The sequence below is a fragment of the Quercus suber genome, unplaced genomic scaffold (assembly GCF_002906115.3).
Source record: "Quercus suber isolate HL8 unplaced genomic scaffold, Cork oak 2.0 scaffold_9, whole genome shotgun sequence".
NCBI lineage: Eukaryota > Viridiplantae > Streptophyta > Magnoliopsida > Fagales > Fagaceae > Quercus > Quercus suber.
Window position 1 is genome coordinate 1,195,881 of NW_027069475.1, and position 17,555 is coordinate 1,213,435.

General features: G+C 35.5%; 1 protein-coding gene across 1 annotated transcript in view; it reads left to right on the forward strand.

The window, feature by feature from the left end:
* The window catches only part of LOC112030150 (disease resistance protein Roq1), an 83,768-nt gene extending 67,428 nt beyond the window's left edge, over nt 1-16,340 (forward strand). Inside the window, exons 2-6 of the mRNA XM_065776680.1 lie at nt 12,166-12,696; nt 12,994-14,083; nt 14,195-14,470; nt 14,577-15,211; nt 16,153-16,340. Of these exons, the coding sequence (XP_065632752.1) occupies nt 12,194-12,696; nt 12,994-14,083; nt 14,195-14,470; nt 14,577-15,211; nt 16,153-16,234 (2,586 nt within the window). The 5' untranslated portion in view covers nt 12,166-12,193 and the 3' untranslated portion in view covers nt 16,235-16,340. The remainder of the gene's footprint in view (nt 1-12,165; nt 12,697-12,993; nt 14,084-14,194; nt 14,471-14,576; nt 15,212-16,152) is intronic.
* Nucleotides 16,341-17,555: the final 1,215 nt, after the last annotated feature.

Genomic DNA, 17,555 nt, shown 5'->3' on the forward strand with positions numbered 1-17,555 from the left:
GTGGAAAAACTACCACATGTACTCTGGACATACAGAACTACGCCTCGTAGGTCTACTGGGGAGACCCCCTTTTCAATGACATATGGGGCTGAAGCTATTATCCCTCTAGAGATTGGGTTCCTAACATTGAGGACTAGTTCCTTCAATCTGATTAGCAATAGTGAATAACTGAAGAAAGGTTTGGATCTGATTGAAGAAAGGAGGCAAAATGCAATGGTGCAATTGGCATATTACCAACAAAAGCTCAAGCAAGGTTATGATGCGAACATAAGGCTAAGGCCTTTAGAACCTGGTGATCTGGTACTCAGGAAAATTGTGGGCAATGCAAAGAACCCGGCTTGTGGAAAGTTAGGACCCAATTGGGAAGGGCCATATCGTATTACCTTAGGGGTTGGCATTGGGGCATACATTTTGGAAGACTTAGATGGTCATGTAATACCACACCCTTAGAATGTAAACAACCTCAAAGGTATTATTATTAATCGAGCATTTTCTTTGGTCAATGTGTTTCTTTATTACATAAAGGTTTTGGGAATAAGTGTTTAAACTTAAATCCATTCATGCCTGAAGTCCTCAGACCAAATAATATGGGTTAGTTAACACTCCATTAAAGTTCTTATAAGTGTTTAAACTTAAATCCATTCATGCCTGAAGTCCTTGAACCAGATGATATGGGTTAGTTAACACTCCATCTAAGTTCTTATAAGTGTTTAAACTCAAATCCATTCATGCCTGAAGTCCTCGAACCAGATGATATGGGTTAGTTAGCACCTCCTTACAGTTCTTATTAGTGTTTAAACTTAAATGCAATTACACCTGAAGCCCTCGGAGATATTTAAATAGACTAACTACTAATAAGCCTCTTCAGTCATGTACTTGGTTCAGAAGCAATGCTCTGCAGTATTCTTTGTAAGTGTTGTACAAAAACCAATTCGAGTAAAACATCTAATTATCTAAGTACCAGAAAATATATAAAACCTTCACATCATCATTGTTTCTTATGTTCATTAACAATTCTTATACGATCCATTTTTTCCCAGTATTCGTATAAGTTATTTGCATAACTAGCAAGATATCGTTGTTAAGTCTGCTCATATTATAGTAGCTATCAGTTAGCATCATTTGCAATAACAATAAATCTCATAATATGTAAAATGAAGATATAGAAAATAAAAGAACATTTTCATTGATCAAAAGGAAAGTACTTTTCAGTACCCTACAATGTTAAAAAAAAAAAAAAAAAAAAAAAAAAAAAAAAAAAAAACTAATACAGGTGAAATAACAATCCTAATTATCTAAACCTTCTCGGACTTGATGGTAGCAACATCTTGGGTTTGGTCCTTGGGTTCAGGAGTTGTATTCTTACCCAAGTCCTTATTTTTGTCTTGAGGATCCTCAGCTTGCTTACCTTGACCACCAATTTGCTTAGACTCTTTGGGAGCTTCAGGAAGGGCAGGGGGAACTTGGCTTACTAAAGGCTGTTCTGAGGCCTCTGGGAGTTGTTTGGATGGAGAGGAGTTAGGACCTGGGAGTTTGCAAATTTTAGGATCATAATAGATGCTCCCAAGTTGCCTCAAGTCAGATTCTGTAAGGACCCCAGTAGCATCAAGGGCTTTACCCCAGGTTATATCACAATAACCTCTACAGACTGTGGAGAGCTCCTCTGTGAGTCTGACTTGGGTCTCCTCCACCCCAAGCTTGTATGCTGCCTGTTTTTCAACCTCAACTGCCTCCTTAGCCAATTGAGCAGTTTCCTTGGCCGATTGGATAGTTTCCCTAGCTTTCTGAAGTTTAGCTCGAAGACCTTTCACCAGTTCTCTCTCTGTCTCCAAATTAATCACGGTCATGTGCAATTGCTTGCGTTGGTCTTCAGCCTGCTTCTCAGCACTTTTAAAGCCTGCATCAAGGCTATTCCTTTGCTTGGTCATTTCTTTTAGCTGCTCGGATAGCTTATCGTAGTCCTCCTTATGACTAACCATCTTCCTTTCAACCTCGGACCGGGAATAGGCCTCCGCCTGGGCTTCATTGCGAGCGTTTTTATTCCACTCCTCGACCACATAAATTTGTTGGGTAATCTACACAGTAGAATGGAAAATTTTAGTATAAAGTACAGAAAAGGGATGAATAGAATGACCAGCATTTTAATTGAAGAAGTGGATCAATTCATTTACCAAGGCTAAGTCCCTCTTAAGGGACAGAAAGAGTTCATGCTGATTGAAGCGCCTGTAAGCCTCCATATCCTTTGGCAGGAGAAGTGGTTGCTCTAGGGCCTCAACAATGAGACCTGCCTTCCCCCCTTGGTAATTTCTGACTGTGGTGTCCCAAGGGAAGGGAACACCATCCAGCTCTAGCTTTGGGGACCAAGTGTGCTGTCCTCGGCGCACATCGGTGATGAAAGTGTCTTCTCGGCTCTCCGCAGATGAAGCCTTTTACCCTCGATGGTCCTTGGCCACTCCCTATTGCTTAATTCCCTTTGGAGGCACCATCTGACCTTCAGTATTCGTAATGGGCCTTTTCTTCTTCGGATCAGGGATTGGCTTTAAGCCAAGGTCAAAAGGGACCTAAAGAGGTGGTGGAGGAAGGTTAACAACTGGTTGAGATGGACCGGTCTCTTTGGCCTCAGATACTTTTTTCCTGGCCTTCATTAAGTCCCTTAGGCTTGCCATTTCTTCTTTCGAAGAATCGTCTGGAAGGGCAGTTATTGGAACAGGAGCATGGATGCTGGACTGTCTGTCAGTCTCCTCCTCGGCGTTCGAAACTAGAATTACCTGAACTTCCCTTGGTGCCTCTTCTTCAAATTGGAACTAATCAATCTGTTTCTCAAGTGAAGAGGCCAAGGAAGCAACTCTTTCCTCTGCTGCGACTGGTTCAAGGGGAACCTGTTGAACCAGTTGGATGAGTAGTGGTACACCTTGCAGGTTCGGATGTGGCATGGGGGCAAGATCGAACAAAGATAAATAATTTCGCCGAGCAACGTCTATCTGGTTTATGCGACGGTCTCCCTGCCTTATCGCATTGCCGATCGGTTGAAATGTGTCCGAGAGTGGCTTGAAATTGAGAATGAGATGTGCGGCCTGAAGTTGTCCATCCACACTTACAAAAATCTGTGATCCTAGTAAGTAATTGAGCGCAGCAAAGTTTATCAGGCTGAGCCAAGGAGATACGTGCCTTTTATCTGTTAACACCACAACAAAATTAAACATAATCAGAAACTTAAGGTAAAATACGAATATGAGGAGAAAAGGTGCAGTGCTAGTGTTAAAGATCCTAAATCTATTTCTAGGGAACCTAGGTCTAGGATATCCTACCTGACTCTCCTGGTTGGGTTGGGCAATGAAGACCATCATGCCACGCACCGGAGACGATCGAGTAGTCGTCTTTCATCCCCTTGTTAGACTTAGGAAGATAGGAGATGAGCATAACAGTGTCGGATCAGGATTTAAGGTAAAATCCCGCCCCCTTTTGTCTATGGCACTCGTACATGTGGACTACATAATGCCATGTGAGCTCCAAGCCTAAGTGACGATTCAAAGCGTCAATCGCTCCTAGGATCCTAAAGAGGCTGGGTGCGCACTGATCAGGAGAAAGCCTGTGATTACAAAGGTAATTTTTCATAATAGGGCCCATAGGAAGAGTCATTCTCCCTTCGATGAACGCTATCATAGGGATTATGACTTCTCCCTCTCTTCGATCAAGTAGCAGTCCTTCTGGGGGACAATACCACAAGTGTACGTCTTGTGGTATGTGATACGTTTCTTTGAATGTCTCTATCAAGGCAAGACTATCAACTATATACTTAAATCTACCCATCTCATATAAGTAAAAAAGAAGAAACACAAAGTGATAATGGGGAAATGAAAACGTGCAGGCCGAGGAAGCTGGCCGAGGAGGAATGAAAGATTTGAAGAAATTGAAACTTACACAAACAGGGTTGGGGAGAGATCCTTAAGTCCTTAGTGGAATTCTTGTGAATTTGTAAGAAGATGATACTGGTGATTTGAAAAGCTTTGTAAGTTTGAATGCCTGAGTTCGCTAGAAAGTTTGAGAAATCGTGAAGTAAAGGAGAAATGATCTCCTTTGAGGCTTTATATAGGGGCCAAAAAATGAGTGGGAATTATCCTGCACAAATTCGGAGGAAAAACATCGTCCGTTGGATCAATGGCTCACCGTTGGATGCAAAAGACATAGCGCCGCCTGGAGCAGTTAATAACACTTTGTAAATACCGAAGCGTCAGCGGCAATAATGAAGCGCCTAAATCTATGCTCCCACACGTGTAAATTTAGGTACTTTTTTATTTTCTGTTGCAGATCAAAATTCCATTTTTTCTCCTCAGATGCAAGTGAAAAATTAAAATTTTGAGGGGCTATTGTGGGGATAAAGGCTCAAATTCGCATGTTGGGCCTTGGGCCCTATTTGAAGATGTGGGTACGTCCGAGGAGAAGTAAAAGATTGGGAAAGGCCCCGGAGTGAAGAATCCAGTAAGGAAAAGATAAAAGAATATAGTCCGAGGAGTATATCGTCCTCGGATTTGGAGAGTATCAGTCAAGCAAATACCTAGGCAGTTTGGGTGAACTTCCAGGAAGTTCCCATGATAAGGATGAATCTCCTGCTTGTATAAAGATGATAAGAAGAGAGAAATATCTAAAGAAAAAGCTGCTACCACCGCATTTAATGTACTGCAGGAACTTTCCTGGCTGCATTTATGTGGAGAAGATCCCTAAACAATGCAATCTCAGCTGCTATCACTCATGGAGAACCAAAGAGGATACCTGTCACGCCCCAAACCTGATACCCAGATTTGTGACCATGACCAGCATGCTAATATCAAGCCTAAACCTGATATTAACAAGAACCAACTTAACTTTTACAAATTTTTCAAAAAATCTTTTACAAAAGCTTCCCTCTTTATTTTCATTATTGTTTCATTACTTAAATGATATAACTTTTCACTTGACATTCAGAGCATCTACATTGTACTCAAAGAATAACATAATCCACCAATTACTCAAATTCTAAATTCCACATAATACATCTCTCAATGCTTTGAGGTACACAATTTTCATTAGATCCTAAAATACACAATACTACAAAGCTAAACATCAAATTGCTAATTTAGGATCTATCCATATAAAACGAAAACTAGTTCCTAAATTAGCAATTTGATTTTTAGCTTTGTAGTTGTGTATTTTAAGATCTAATGAAAATTGTGTACCTCAAAGCATTAAGAGATGTATTATGTGGAATTTAGAATTTGAGTAATTGGTGGATTATGTTATTCTTTGAGTACAGTGTAGATGCTCTAAATGTCAAGTGAAAAGTTATATCATTTAAGTAATGAAACAATAATGAAAATAAAGAGGGAAGCTTTTGTAAAAGCTTTTCTGAAAAATTTGTAAAAGTTAAGTTGGTTCTTGTTAATATCAGGTTTAGGCTTGATATTAGCATGCCAGTCATGGTCACAAATCCGAGTATCGTGTTTGGGGCGTGACAGTTGTGGTATCAGAGCTTGAGAGAGTTTTCTCTCTTTTTGGTGTTGGAGCCGTGGGCATGAGAAGGGGGAGAGAGTCATTGATTGTTGTAGTTGCTTGGAAAGAGTCAAAGATGAGATAAGATGGAGACTTATATATCTTTTGGTGTGTGAACCCTAGGACTCAAGAGAGCTTCTAGCTCTTTCCTTTAGAGAAAAGAGAGTATAGTGATGTGAGAATTTTCTGATTTAATTGGACCCGTGGGAATGGAGAGGGAGAGCTTCTTGAGTCTTCTTTCTTTAAGAAAGTCAAAGAAGAGATAAAGATGCAACCAATAAGAACAAAGAAGGAAGAAAACAAAGAAGCAAAGCAAGAAGACCAAGAAAGTTTCTGCAGCCAAGAAGTCAAGCAAAATATCTTGGGTGATTGACGGATATTGCTAAGGAAAGAAAGGATAACTCATCGTTTCAGCTTTTAGTATTCACACTTATACACTTTTCTACAAAGAATAATATCACTTTACACACACACACACACCCACATATATATATATATATGTATGTATATGTATATCCTTACCTTTATACACTTAATTAAACACCAACAAATATATATCTAATTACTTAAACCGCTTTTATATAATTTTGTACATACTTAATATATATACATAATACAATTAGCCATTCAAGTATTTATACTCCTTATAATTCTTATTCAATGGCATTATAAAATAATATTTTTATTAAATACTCTTCTATTAATTATAAAAAGAAAGTGGCTTAAAATATTAATTAACCACTTAAACACAAGTTAACTATAAAATTGGGTCGGAGTGTTACAATACCTAATGGGACATGTACTCAAGTGAATGCTTAGATGAAGAACAAGCGTACGATGAAGATGGTTGAAAAGAGATATATAAATGTAAGAGACCTCTCGTGAAAAGGGGGATCGGAAGAAAGAGAACAAGAAGAAGAAGAAAAGTTTACTGTAGCTTTAAGAACTATACTAACGTTTCAAACAATAATTTATCTCCTCGGACATCAATTTATTCAAGTTTTAAGTGTGTTTTCGCACTGATTCATCCTTTAAAATCTTGATTAACTGTTATTTAATTCACAAACAGCCCAGTTCTTTCACCCACTCTCTACAAATTCATTGTATTGGGCTTATTGGGCTCCAATCCCTTACCTTTTGGGCTTGGGCTACAAATCTTGACCCTACAAATAGTATTGCTCTTTAATTATGCATGTTTTTACCATATGACTTTTATGCTTTTGACATGCTTTTAAGTTTTAAGGAATCTTTCTATCTCTGTGGCTTATTTGGTTGAAAAAGTATAATGGTTGTTGCATGCTAGGAATTGTAGAAACCAAGCGAGCAAGTCTGTTATTGATCTTACTGACACAAGCTTGTGAGGACACCGAGCTTTGAACCATTTTTGTAGGCTCGAGAAGATATATCAGGACTCAGGAATTATGTCCTATGTGTTAACGATACACCATATGCCATTTTGTTTCCCCTCAACATCTACAGCAATCTGGTTTGATATGTCCCTTAATATTAATTTCATTCAACCTTAATCGATTCAGGCATGGATCAAGAGCTAGCTAAAGGGGTATCAAGGGCAATTTAGAGAACATAAAGTACTTCTCCCTGTCTTTTGTCTTATTTTATGGTTTATGGATTTCTAGGAACAAGGCAATTAACCATGAAGAGAGAGACATTCTCTGACACTAATTTTGTACTCTTTTATTCTTGTGTAGTTCTTGTTCCTTTTGTTTCGATGTGCCAAAAAGCAATTCATTATCCTTGGCATTCTTTCTCAAAACATTAGTATATTTTAGGGATTAAGTGCGTTTGATGGACCGACTTAGCCAGCACGAGCCCCATGAGTTTAAACCACCTACTTCCTTGTTGTTGTACTTTTCTCTATTTTCTCATTCAAACCCATAGTTTTAAAAACCGAACCAGATCGGCTGGTTCAACCGGGAACCAAACACTAATCCGGCTGGTTATTGTTAAAAATTGAAAATAGAAGAAAAACCAGAAACCACCGATTTAACCGGCAAAACCGGAAACCACTACGGTTAAACCGGTTTTTAGCAGTTCTTCAGTAAAACTTCAGATGCTGTGTTTTTTCAAAAAAAAAAAAAAAAAAAGAGAGAGAGAGATTTTGTTTCAAATTTGAGAGGAGAGATTTTGATCTTGAAAATGCTCTCAAGCTTGAAGTGGTGAAGCCTAAGACACCAACCGTGACCCCAGAAACACCAAATCTCCTATCTTTGTATTGAGGAAGGAGCCCAAAAATGAAGCAAATGTACAATGATTTGATCTATCTGCTTCAGCCTTTGTTTGCTACTCCTGCACAGTTGCACTTGCATGTACCCATATTGATGAGAGAGATAGAGAGAGGGAGTGAATAACCAGGGGCGGAGCTACATTGTCCCTTGGGGAGGCCATGGCCCCTCCAAAATTTTGATTTCTTCTACTGTTAGGCTATGAGTTTGATAGCAAAAAAATAAGTAAAAGGCTATGGCCCCCTAAAAAATAATGACCGCCGCCCACCCCCCCCCTCCTGTTCTCTCTTGCTTCTCTTCTCCATCATCGGTGACCAAGGTCTGGGAGAGCTTGGGCTTATTTGGATTTTCTGGTGGTGGTAAGGAGGTTATAGAGTAAGGATGGGTGCAGATTTGTTTTGGGTCAAGCTGGAGATGGGTTTCTTTCGGTGGGTTTTGGAAGTTTCGTTGAGATTCATTGATGGCTGTATTTGCAACGGTGGAGGAACAATGGTGGCTGATTAATTTTCTGTTTGGGGTTGATTGGTGGTAAGATGGCTGATTTTGGGTTTCTCTTAGCTTTGTAGGTTGCATTTTTATGGCTATGAAATTTCTGGGTTTATGACTTTATGGGTATGAAATTTTGTAAGTTATGGGTTGCTACGATTTTCTGGGTTTATGGGTGTTGCTATGAATTTTTTTTTTTTTGGAATTTTCTGGGTTGTTTGTGTGATGCTGTGTGGTGAACTGGTCATCTTTCTTGCTCTTGCATTTGTGAAAGTGCCTTGGATGATGGCAGGAGATTGTGGTTGGGCTACGATTTTTTTTTTTCTTTTTTTTTTTTGAGGAATAAATTGAGTCTCTGTAACTGTAAGATAGAGATTCTAGAGATAGGAAGAGCGAGAGGATAAGGATCGAAGGAAAAGAGATAGGAAGAGAGAGAGATAACTAGTTGAAGGAAAATAATAAAAAATGCAGTAGAAGGAATATTTTATTGAATAAATTTGTAAAATAGATAATTTGTGCGGATGTTTAGTAAAAAAGTGTAAAATAAATAATAAAAAAAGTTTTTTTTGTAGAATAGACATGAATTTTTGTAAAATAGAATTTTTACGCATCCATTTAGTTTTTGCAAAATAATATAAATTATGTCAGATTTACCACTATTTCCGAAAATGCTTACGGTTAGCTTTTAATATAATATGATTAATAGAAAAACGTTTGTAATTTAACTGTCACAGTTGGTATAAGACTGGAGAAATTCAGATACTATAAAACAAAAGTGAAATCCCAGGAAAAAAAAATCTATTTGTTCCTCCCCTTTCCCTATGCTTGCTCATCATCCAAAGAGAATTGAAACATATAAATAAATAAATAAATAAATAAAATAGAGATTTCACACAAAACTTTGCATAAGAGAAGAGAGAGTACCTTGAGGATGCGAATTGGCTTGAACGATTGTTGGTAGAAAAAACACTTTCCCTGTGCTCAGTTTGAGAGAGAAAAAAATAGAGAGACAATAATTGAAGAGGAAAAATATTATAATTTTATGTTGGAGAGTTAAGGAAAGTTGTAGGAAGTTTCATGATTGGAATTGCCTTTACCTGTGGAATCGGATAATTAATCTTTGTTTCATTTTCTCCTAAAAAGATCGAAGTTATTGACTTTTTAGAGATCTCTCTACGAGCTCCGCTCCATTACCACTTACTATTAATATTTTAAAGTTCATGTCTTTGTCAATACTAGTATATACCCTTTTGCAATGTTGGGTAGTTCCTGGTTGTTTCTAAATAGATTATATATATATATATATATATTGATAGTTTGTGATTTTTTTTAAAGGATGATTTGGAAATGTGAGCTGTGCAAGATTCCACACTTAAAAAGTCGTATTTCAAGTTATATAATAGTTAAACATTAAATATTAACTTACCAACTTTTGGACACTACTTAACAAAATTCAACCAAAAAAAAAAAAACCCATAAAAAGGTAAAGGGTAATAATTACAAACCATTTTTAGTTATTTTTAATTTGTCAAATAAGAAAAAGTAAGTCACCATTGGGTAAAAATATCATTGCCCACTTGATATTTTTTCCAACCTATCCTACACTTACAGGTTTTCTCTCACACCTATCACACATTTGAAAATCTACTACATCCACACGTTTATTCAAACTTTCAAACTCTCTGAACTTAGTTTCTTCCTGTGCTACTTTTTTCTAAATTTTCACCCCCTCCCCCTCCCCCCCCCCCCCCCCCCCTCGTTATCCACAAGGGCGTAGCTAGAAATTTGTACTTGAGGGGACCAAATTACAATATTGATAGAAATATCATAATTCATAAATTTCTAAATAAAAAATTATCAATTTTGATATATTGTCATATATCTTAAATATTATGATAAATGAAGTACAAAAAGCAGTCTATTTTATCATACACATATACAAAAATTTGCATACTATTATTTTAAGCACCATCAACCATCATTATCCATAATGCTGAAAATTTTCTTATTTTTTAATGAATTATTCAGCTCCTAATTTCAATTTTTTAAAAAATGGTGATGTGGAAGATATAATATATTATCATATAGCAATACAACAAATTGAACAACTTATAAACAAAGCATATTCATAAAACTAAATGACCATTATCATATATATAAAAGCATAAACCTAAATGCTCATATGATGTTGAAGAAATAAACAAACCTGAAATACTGAGACACAAGAAGAAGTTGAAACTGAAAGCAAATATGGATAGTTTTTTTAGATGAAAGAAGTTTATTTGATTTCTACCCTTATTGAGAAGAGAGTTAATGTGTTTAGAACAACCAACAATGAGAGCAAAGAAACATGAGGTAGTGTAGGCTTGTATCAGCAGGAGAAAAGTAGTAGTGATTACTTCTATTTTCTTTGAGAATCCCGTAGGTGTCTTCTTGTGATTGAGAATGAGGAAAAAAAGAGAGTAAATTTTTGTTTGAAATGAGTGGTAAAAGATGATACTTTGAGGTGTGGATTATTGTCTATTGATATTTGGATTGTCAACAAATCATTTGGACAATTGGGAGAGCTAACTAGTATTTTATTTGAGGACTTTGGGTTATCTATTGGACTAAGTAGAGATCCTAGGAAGAATTTGGGGGGGGNATAAGAGAGTGATTTTATTTTTTAGATAATATTTTAGTGGGAGTGGGAGTTAGAGTTGTATTTTTACCAAAATTTTCTTTTGTTTTGTCTTTTTTTTTTTAATTTTTTAATTTTTTATTTATACGAATTTTTACTCTAATTTAATCTAAGTATATATGTGTAAGTCTTTCTCTCAAAACTTGAACCTCGACCTTTGCCCCTAATAACTCACAAGCATTTATACTTGTGGAATGACCACCACACTAAAGGTACGCGGTCATTTTTAGTTTTGTCTCTACTTAAACATAAGGATGTAGAAGTATTTTTGAACAAAAAAATTGAGAATCTCAATTGAAAACGTCACTTAAATAGTAGTAAAGATTAAAACTACTGTACACAGCTGCAGTAAAGGCGTAAATATGGGTAATGTTTATATTTATGCACTTTTTCTAAATTGCGTAAAACTTGCATTTGTTATAATTATGCACAGATAGAAGTGAGTGCTCTAATAAGGTGAGTTATCCACTTTCTTTAAAAAATAAACAAACAAACATGTTGACTTCACTGACAACGGAGGATGTGAATGCCCAGCCATGCTAGAATCACTACAAAATTCACAAGAATCTACAATACCCAATTTACCCAGCTTCCTCTTTTTTTAAAAAGAAAAAAATTTATTATATATATTTTTTAAATGGCCAAAGTGCCAGGTAGTCCGCAAATTGAGTATAGTTAGTTGTAAGACTGTTGTGAATTTTGTGGTGACCTTAGTTTTATGGGGCCAATTAATGGGTGTCTTAAGATAATTGTTAATATATCATAAAAAAATCGTCAAAAAATTTTGATATCACTTTTATAAGAAATATAAAAAATCGTCAAAAAATTAATTTTTTTTTCATAAAAAAATTCTAAAATTATTTTCTAAACTAATGCCTTTAAGGCATCCGTTAACTTTTCCTTAGTTTTATTAAGGCTTCTCACCTCCCTTTCACATACTCAAAAACTAAAGAAAAAATAATGGTCATTCCTTCCTTAAACAAGCAATTGTATAATAGGACTTGAATCATGTGTCGTTTCTAAGATATTTTTGAGCTTTACAACTACAGCAAATTCACTTCTCAAATTTGTAAGTTTTTACTTTTCATACACCTGCATCTCATCCTTTCACTACCTCCATAAAATGAAAAATTCATATCAAATCATTCCTTTCTTCTCTAATTTTTTTTTCCTATTAATTTTTCTTTCAATTTCAATCTAAAAGTACCCTTTTTTTAATCTTTATTGTAGTTCAATACTTGCAGCCTACATATTTCCAATGTCTTCCATTAGCTCTCAGAAGACTTCCTCTTCGTCATCTTCAACACCACAATGGAAATATGATGTCTTTCTTAGTTTTAGAGGAGAGGACACCCGCACTAGTTTTACAGACCATTTGTATGTTGCTTTAAAACAAAAGGGCATAGTCACCTTTAGAGATGAGGAAAATCTTGAGAGAGGAAAATCTATTTCATCGGAGCTCTTGAATGCAATAAAAGAATCGAGATTTGCAATTGTCGTTCTCTCGAAAAACTTTGCGTCTTCAACATGGTGCTTGAATGAACTTACAAAGATCATTGGATGCATGAAAGAGATGACCACGACTGTTTTGCCAATTTTTTATGATGTAGACCCATCTAATGTACGAAAACAAACAGGGACCTTTGCCCAAGCCTTTTCTAAACATGAAGAACAATTCAAGGATGACATAGAGAAAATGAAAACATGGAAAGCTGCTTTAAGAGAAGTAGCAAATCTCAAAGGGTGGCACCTACAGGATAGGTAATCTAGTTTGACATATAACTTGCTTTTAAATGTTCAAACTTCAAATAAATACTCTTCTTATCTTAACCCTTATTTTGAACTTGTAGAAAAGAGACATATATGTTCACACTTCACTTCTATTTTGACTTGATATAATTAATTTACATTTTTTTTAATTTCTTTCAATATTTTCTAGCACAAATTTATTTACATTTTCATGGTTTATCCATCAAAAGAGAATATTGGATGTCTACTTTCTTTTTTGGTCCTATTTATGGGTGGTATTCACTAGATTTCATTCTCTATTCATTGTAGGTCTGAGGTACAATTTATCCAAAATATTGTGGGAGACTTATGGCATAAATTGAGTTATGAATTCTTAGAAGATACAAAAGATCTTGTAGGAATAGAATCTCGAGTAAAGGAATTGGAGTCATGTTTGGTCATAGGGTCTGATGATGTTCGCGTTATAGGGGTTTGGGGGATGGCAGGAATAGGTAAAACAACTCTTGCTAGAGTTGTTTTTCGTATGGTTTTGAAGAAGTTTGAAGGTTGTTGCTTTCTCCATAATGTTAGGGAGGTTTGTGAAAAAAATGGTTTAATTCATTTGCAACAACAACTTATTAGAAAAATATTAAATAAAAGTATAAGTATTCAAGATGTTGATGAGGGAGTTTTTGTGATCAAGAATCGATTACATCATAAAAGAATTCTACTAGTTCTTGATGATGTAAATCAATTAGAACAGTTGAAAAAGTTAGTTGGGAATCATAATTGGTTTGGTTCTGGTAGTAGAGTTATCATAACAACAAGAGATAAGCATTTACTACATATACTTCAAGTAGATGAAATATACGAAGTTGAAGAATTGAATCATGGTGAAGCGCTTCATCTTTTGAGTTTGAAAGCTTTTAATAAAGATCATCCTCCCAAAGATTATTTAGAGCAGTCCAAAGATGTCATAAAATATGCTGAAGGCCTTCCTTTAGCTATTGAGATTTTTGGTTCCTTTTTGTTCAAAAGAAGCATCAATCAATGGAAAAGCACATTAATTAGGCTTAAAGAATTTCCTGAACCTGCAATTCTCCAAGCACTTAAAATAAGTTATGATGGATTACACGAAACGGAGAAAACAATATTCCTATGTATTGCATGCTTCTTCAATCATGAGGACACAAATAGTGTAGTAGAGAAACTAGATTATCTTGGTCTTTACCCTCATGTTGGATTAGAGGTTCTAGTTGAGAAATCTCTAATAAAAATGAATGACCTTCGAGTGTGGATGCATGATTTGCTACAAGAAATGGGCAAGAAAATAGCTCATGTAGGGTTTCCTGAAGAGCCTGGAAAGCGTAAGATTTTGTGGTCATTTGAAGACATTAACAATGTGCTAACAAAAAATACGGTAAGAGTTGAGCACATACCCTGCCATATCATTAATATAAGTTCAACTTAGAGTAGTTTCGATAATCATACATTTTGCAATTCACTAATCCCTTTTGTTCATGATTATTAGGGAACAGAAGCAATTCAAGCCATAGTTCTAAAGTTGCCTGAATCAAAAAAGGCATATTGGAATCCTGAATCTTTTTCTGAGATGCATCATCTTAAATTGCTCATAATTTGTAATGTTCAACTTCTCAATGAACCCAAACATCTTCCTATTAGCTTAAGATTTCTTGAGTGGAGTGGGTACCCTTCAAAATCTTTGCCATCAAATTTCCAATCAAATGAGCTTGTTGAACTTTACATGTGCCGTAGTTGCATTGAACAACTATGGAAAGGAGCAAAGGTAATTTAAGCATCCTTGTACTAATTTATATTTAAGTTCCATTAAACTGTAGGAATTTGTTGAAGCTAATTGTTCCTTTTTTTTTTTCTTTTTTTGCTTTTAATAGCCTTTTGAGAAATTGAAAATCATCCAAATGAACGAGTCTCCAAACCTTATACAAACACCTGATTTGATGAGAGTCCCAAATCTTGAGAAAATGGTTCTAGAAGATTGTTTAAATTTACGTGAGATTCACCCTTCAACTTGGGTTCATATTAGGCTTACTCTTCTCAATCTAAAAGGTTGTGTAAATGTCAAAAAGCTTCCAAGCAAGTTTGAAATGGAATCTCTTGAGGTTCTTATCCTTTCTGGTTGCTCAAAACTAAAAAAGATTCCAGAATTTGGAGAAAACATGCAACATGTATTAAAGCTTTATTTGGATGGAACTGCTATTACTAAACTACCCACATCAATTGGGCATTTGATTGGCCTTATTTTATTGAATGTAAGAGATTGTAAAAGTCTTACTTGTCTACCTAGCAGTGTTTTTAATTTGAAGTTGCTTAAAGACATGAATATTTCGGGATGCTCAAAACTTGAGAGACTACCTGAGAACATGGGGAATGCTAAAAGTGTAGAGGAGCTGGATGTGAGTGGAACTGCTATAAGAGAGGTGCCTTCTTCTATTGGTCTCTTAAAAAATCTTAAAGTGCTATCTTTCAATGGATGTAAGGCGTTATCATCATTTAAATCAACATCTTGGTATGATCTCCTCTCTTTTTCTTCTAGGCCAAAAGCTCCAAATCTTGTAGGATTGTCCTCTTTGTTGGGTTTGTGTTCTTCTTTGACTGAATTAAAACTAGAAGACTGCAATCTCAAGGCAATCCCTGATGATATTAGTTGCTTATTCTCTTTAGAAGAAATATATCTAAGTGGAAATAGTTTTGTTTGCCTTCCTGATAGCATCAATCAACTATGTAAGTTGAGAAAGATGTATTTGGAGAATTGCACAAGTCTTCAATCATTGCCAAAGCTTCCATTAAGTATCGTTGTTATTATGGGGAATGGTTCTACCTCACTACAAACGGTACCAGAGCTACTAAAACCTAATTCTTTATGTGAGGTAGAACTTTATCTTACAAATTGCAACAAACTGGCTGATAATGAAGATTTTATTAACATGTTTTTTACAGTGATAAGAAAGCACCTTCAGGTCTCTCTCTCTCTCTCTCTCTCTCTCTCTCTCTCTCTCTCTCTCTCTCTCTCTCTCTGAGATATAAACAACCTGCTTTGTATGTTTTAGGGACTCTCTCTTCATGGTAGATGTGACTCAAGTCTTTACAATTGGAGATATGACATGATTATTCCTGGAAGTGTAATTCCAAAGTGGTTTAGGCATCAAAGTATTGGGGCTAAAGTGAATATGGAAGTACCTTTTCATTTGTGTAATGACTGGATGGGGACTGCTATTTGCATTGTATTTTCCTCTCTTCCTAAATTCTCACCATCTTGTCAGTTTATAGCAAATGGAAAAGAAATGGCTACTAACGTATTCATTCCTGGCAAAAGTGTTGCTTTATCAGATCATATTTGGCTATTTTATTTACTTCCTCAATACTTTGAGGAGGACATAAAATTACTGAATGAATGTGAAGCAAATGAATTGAGTCAGATTGGCATTAAAATTGAAACCTATGGTTTAGGTGTGGAGGTGAAGAAATGCGGATTCCGAATGGTATACAAGAAAGACATAGAAGAACTCAACCGAACTATGGCTCAGAGTAGCAACACCAGCATCATTACTTATGAGGACTTGGGTGTTCTCCATCATAATTTAGACATTTTGGCAGTGGAAGCGGAAGGTGAAAAAGCAAAGCAAATTCGTGACAATTACAAAGGTGCTAGACCTAGTGGAGAAAGAAGTTCTAATGAAAGGCTTGCAGAATTTATGCCCTATGGTGACTCTGATTGTGGTGAGGAGATCAGTGATTAGCAGGAATCTAAATGGAATTGGAAATTGGGTTCAAAAACTCTGTAAGTTAATGAATCCAAATAGAGCATGAATATTAGGTCATTGTCTTTTTTATTAATCTCAGTTTTGTTGATTTCTGCATTATCATTTGGAATATACCTGTACTTTTGTTTAATTTAATTTAAAATTCTAAATAGTATATTGCTAGCTGCAGTTAGCTTCATCATTGGCATTATCATTGAAGATTGTTGAATTTTTTGTCTTTTTTCTTAATCTACTTTTTCTCTTGATTGCCCGTAATTTACTGTTTTTCTTCTTAATTAAAGTTTTGTTGGTTGCTGCATTATCTTTTTCCCCTTTCTTTGGATATATATTCTTGGTTAATTTTAAGTTTAAAATATAATTTTGCTAGTTGTACTTTAGCTTCATCATTGGCACTTTTTTGAACTCTCTTCTAGCAAATACCTTGAGCAGATCACACATAGTAGTGCACCTAGCTAAGTTAATATTCATATTATTAAATCTTAAGGATATGCACAACTGGTAAAAGAATCAATCCTATTATTGAAGCTACTCGTCCGATCCAAAAACCCAAAAAAAAAAAAATTATAAAATAAACAATGATTAGGGCAATTTTGGTTTAGTGATTTGTGTTGGTTGCCCCCTTGAAGTAGGATTGTTGGACTTGTTCATTAGGAAAATTGTCACATGCCCTAGAGACAAGAATTCAAGTGCAGTCCATTGTATGCTTTTGATTTTTGCTCACTTGAATAGATTGCAGGGTAAAATCTGCACACTTGTTGCCTATAGTTCATCGTTTGTAAATTTTTCAAAGTGCAAAAACAATATACGCATGCCACGGGAAACATTATAATCAAAATTAACTATTACTTCATCAAATATTATTTATGTGAACTCATGTATAGATCACAATTACAATAATTAGTCTAGCTAGATGTAAATTAAAGAGACTTGACTAGAATCAATCAATCAATTAATATATCAATATGTGGCGCTCTAATCTTACATATAGCCTTGCACATTAACTTCTTCCTGTCATCTCCCCAAAAGAACATTTTAAAGTAGCCAAGAGTTTCGACTAAATCACCATACATTGTAAAAAACCAAGCCCAT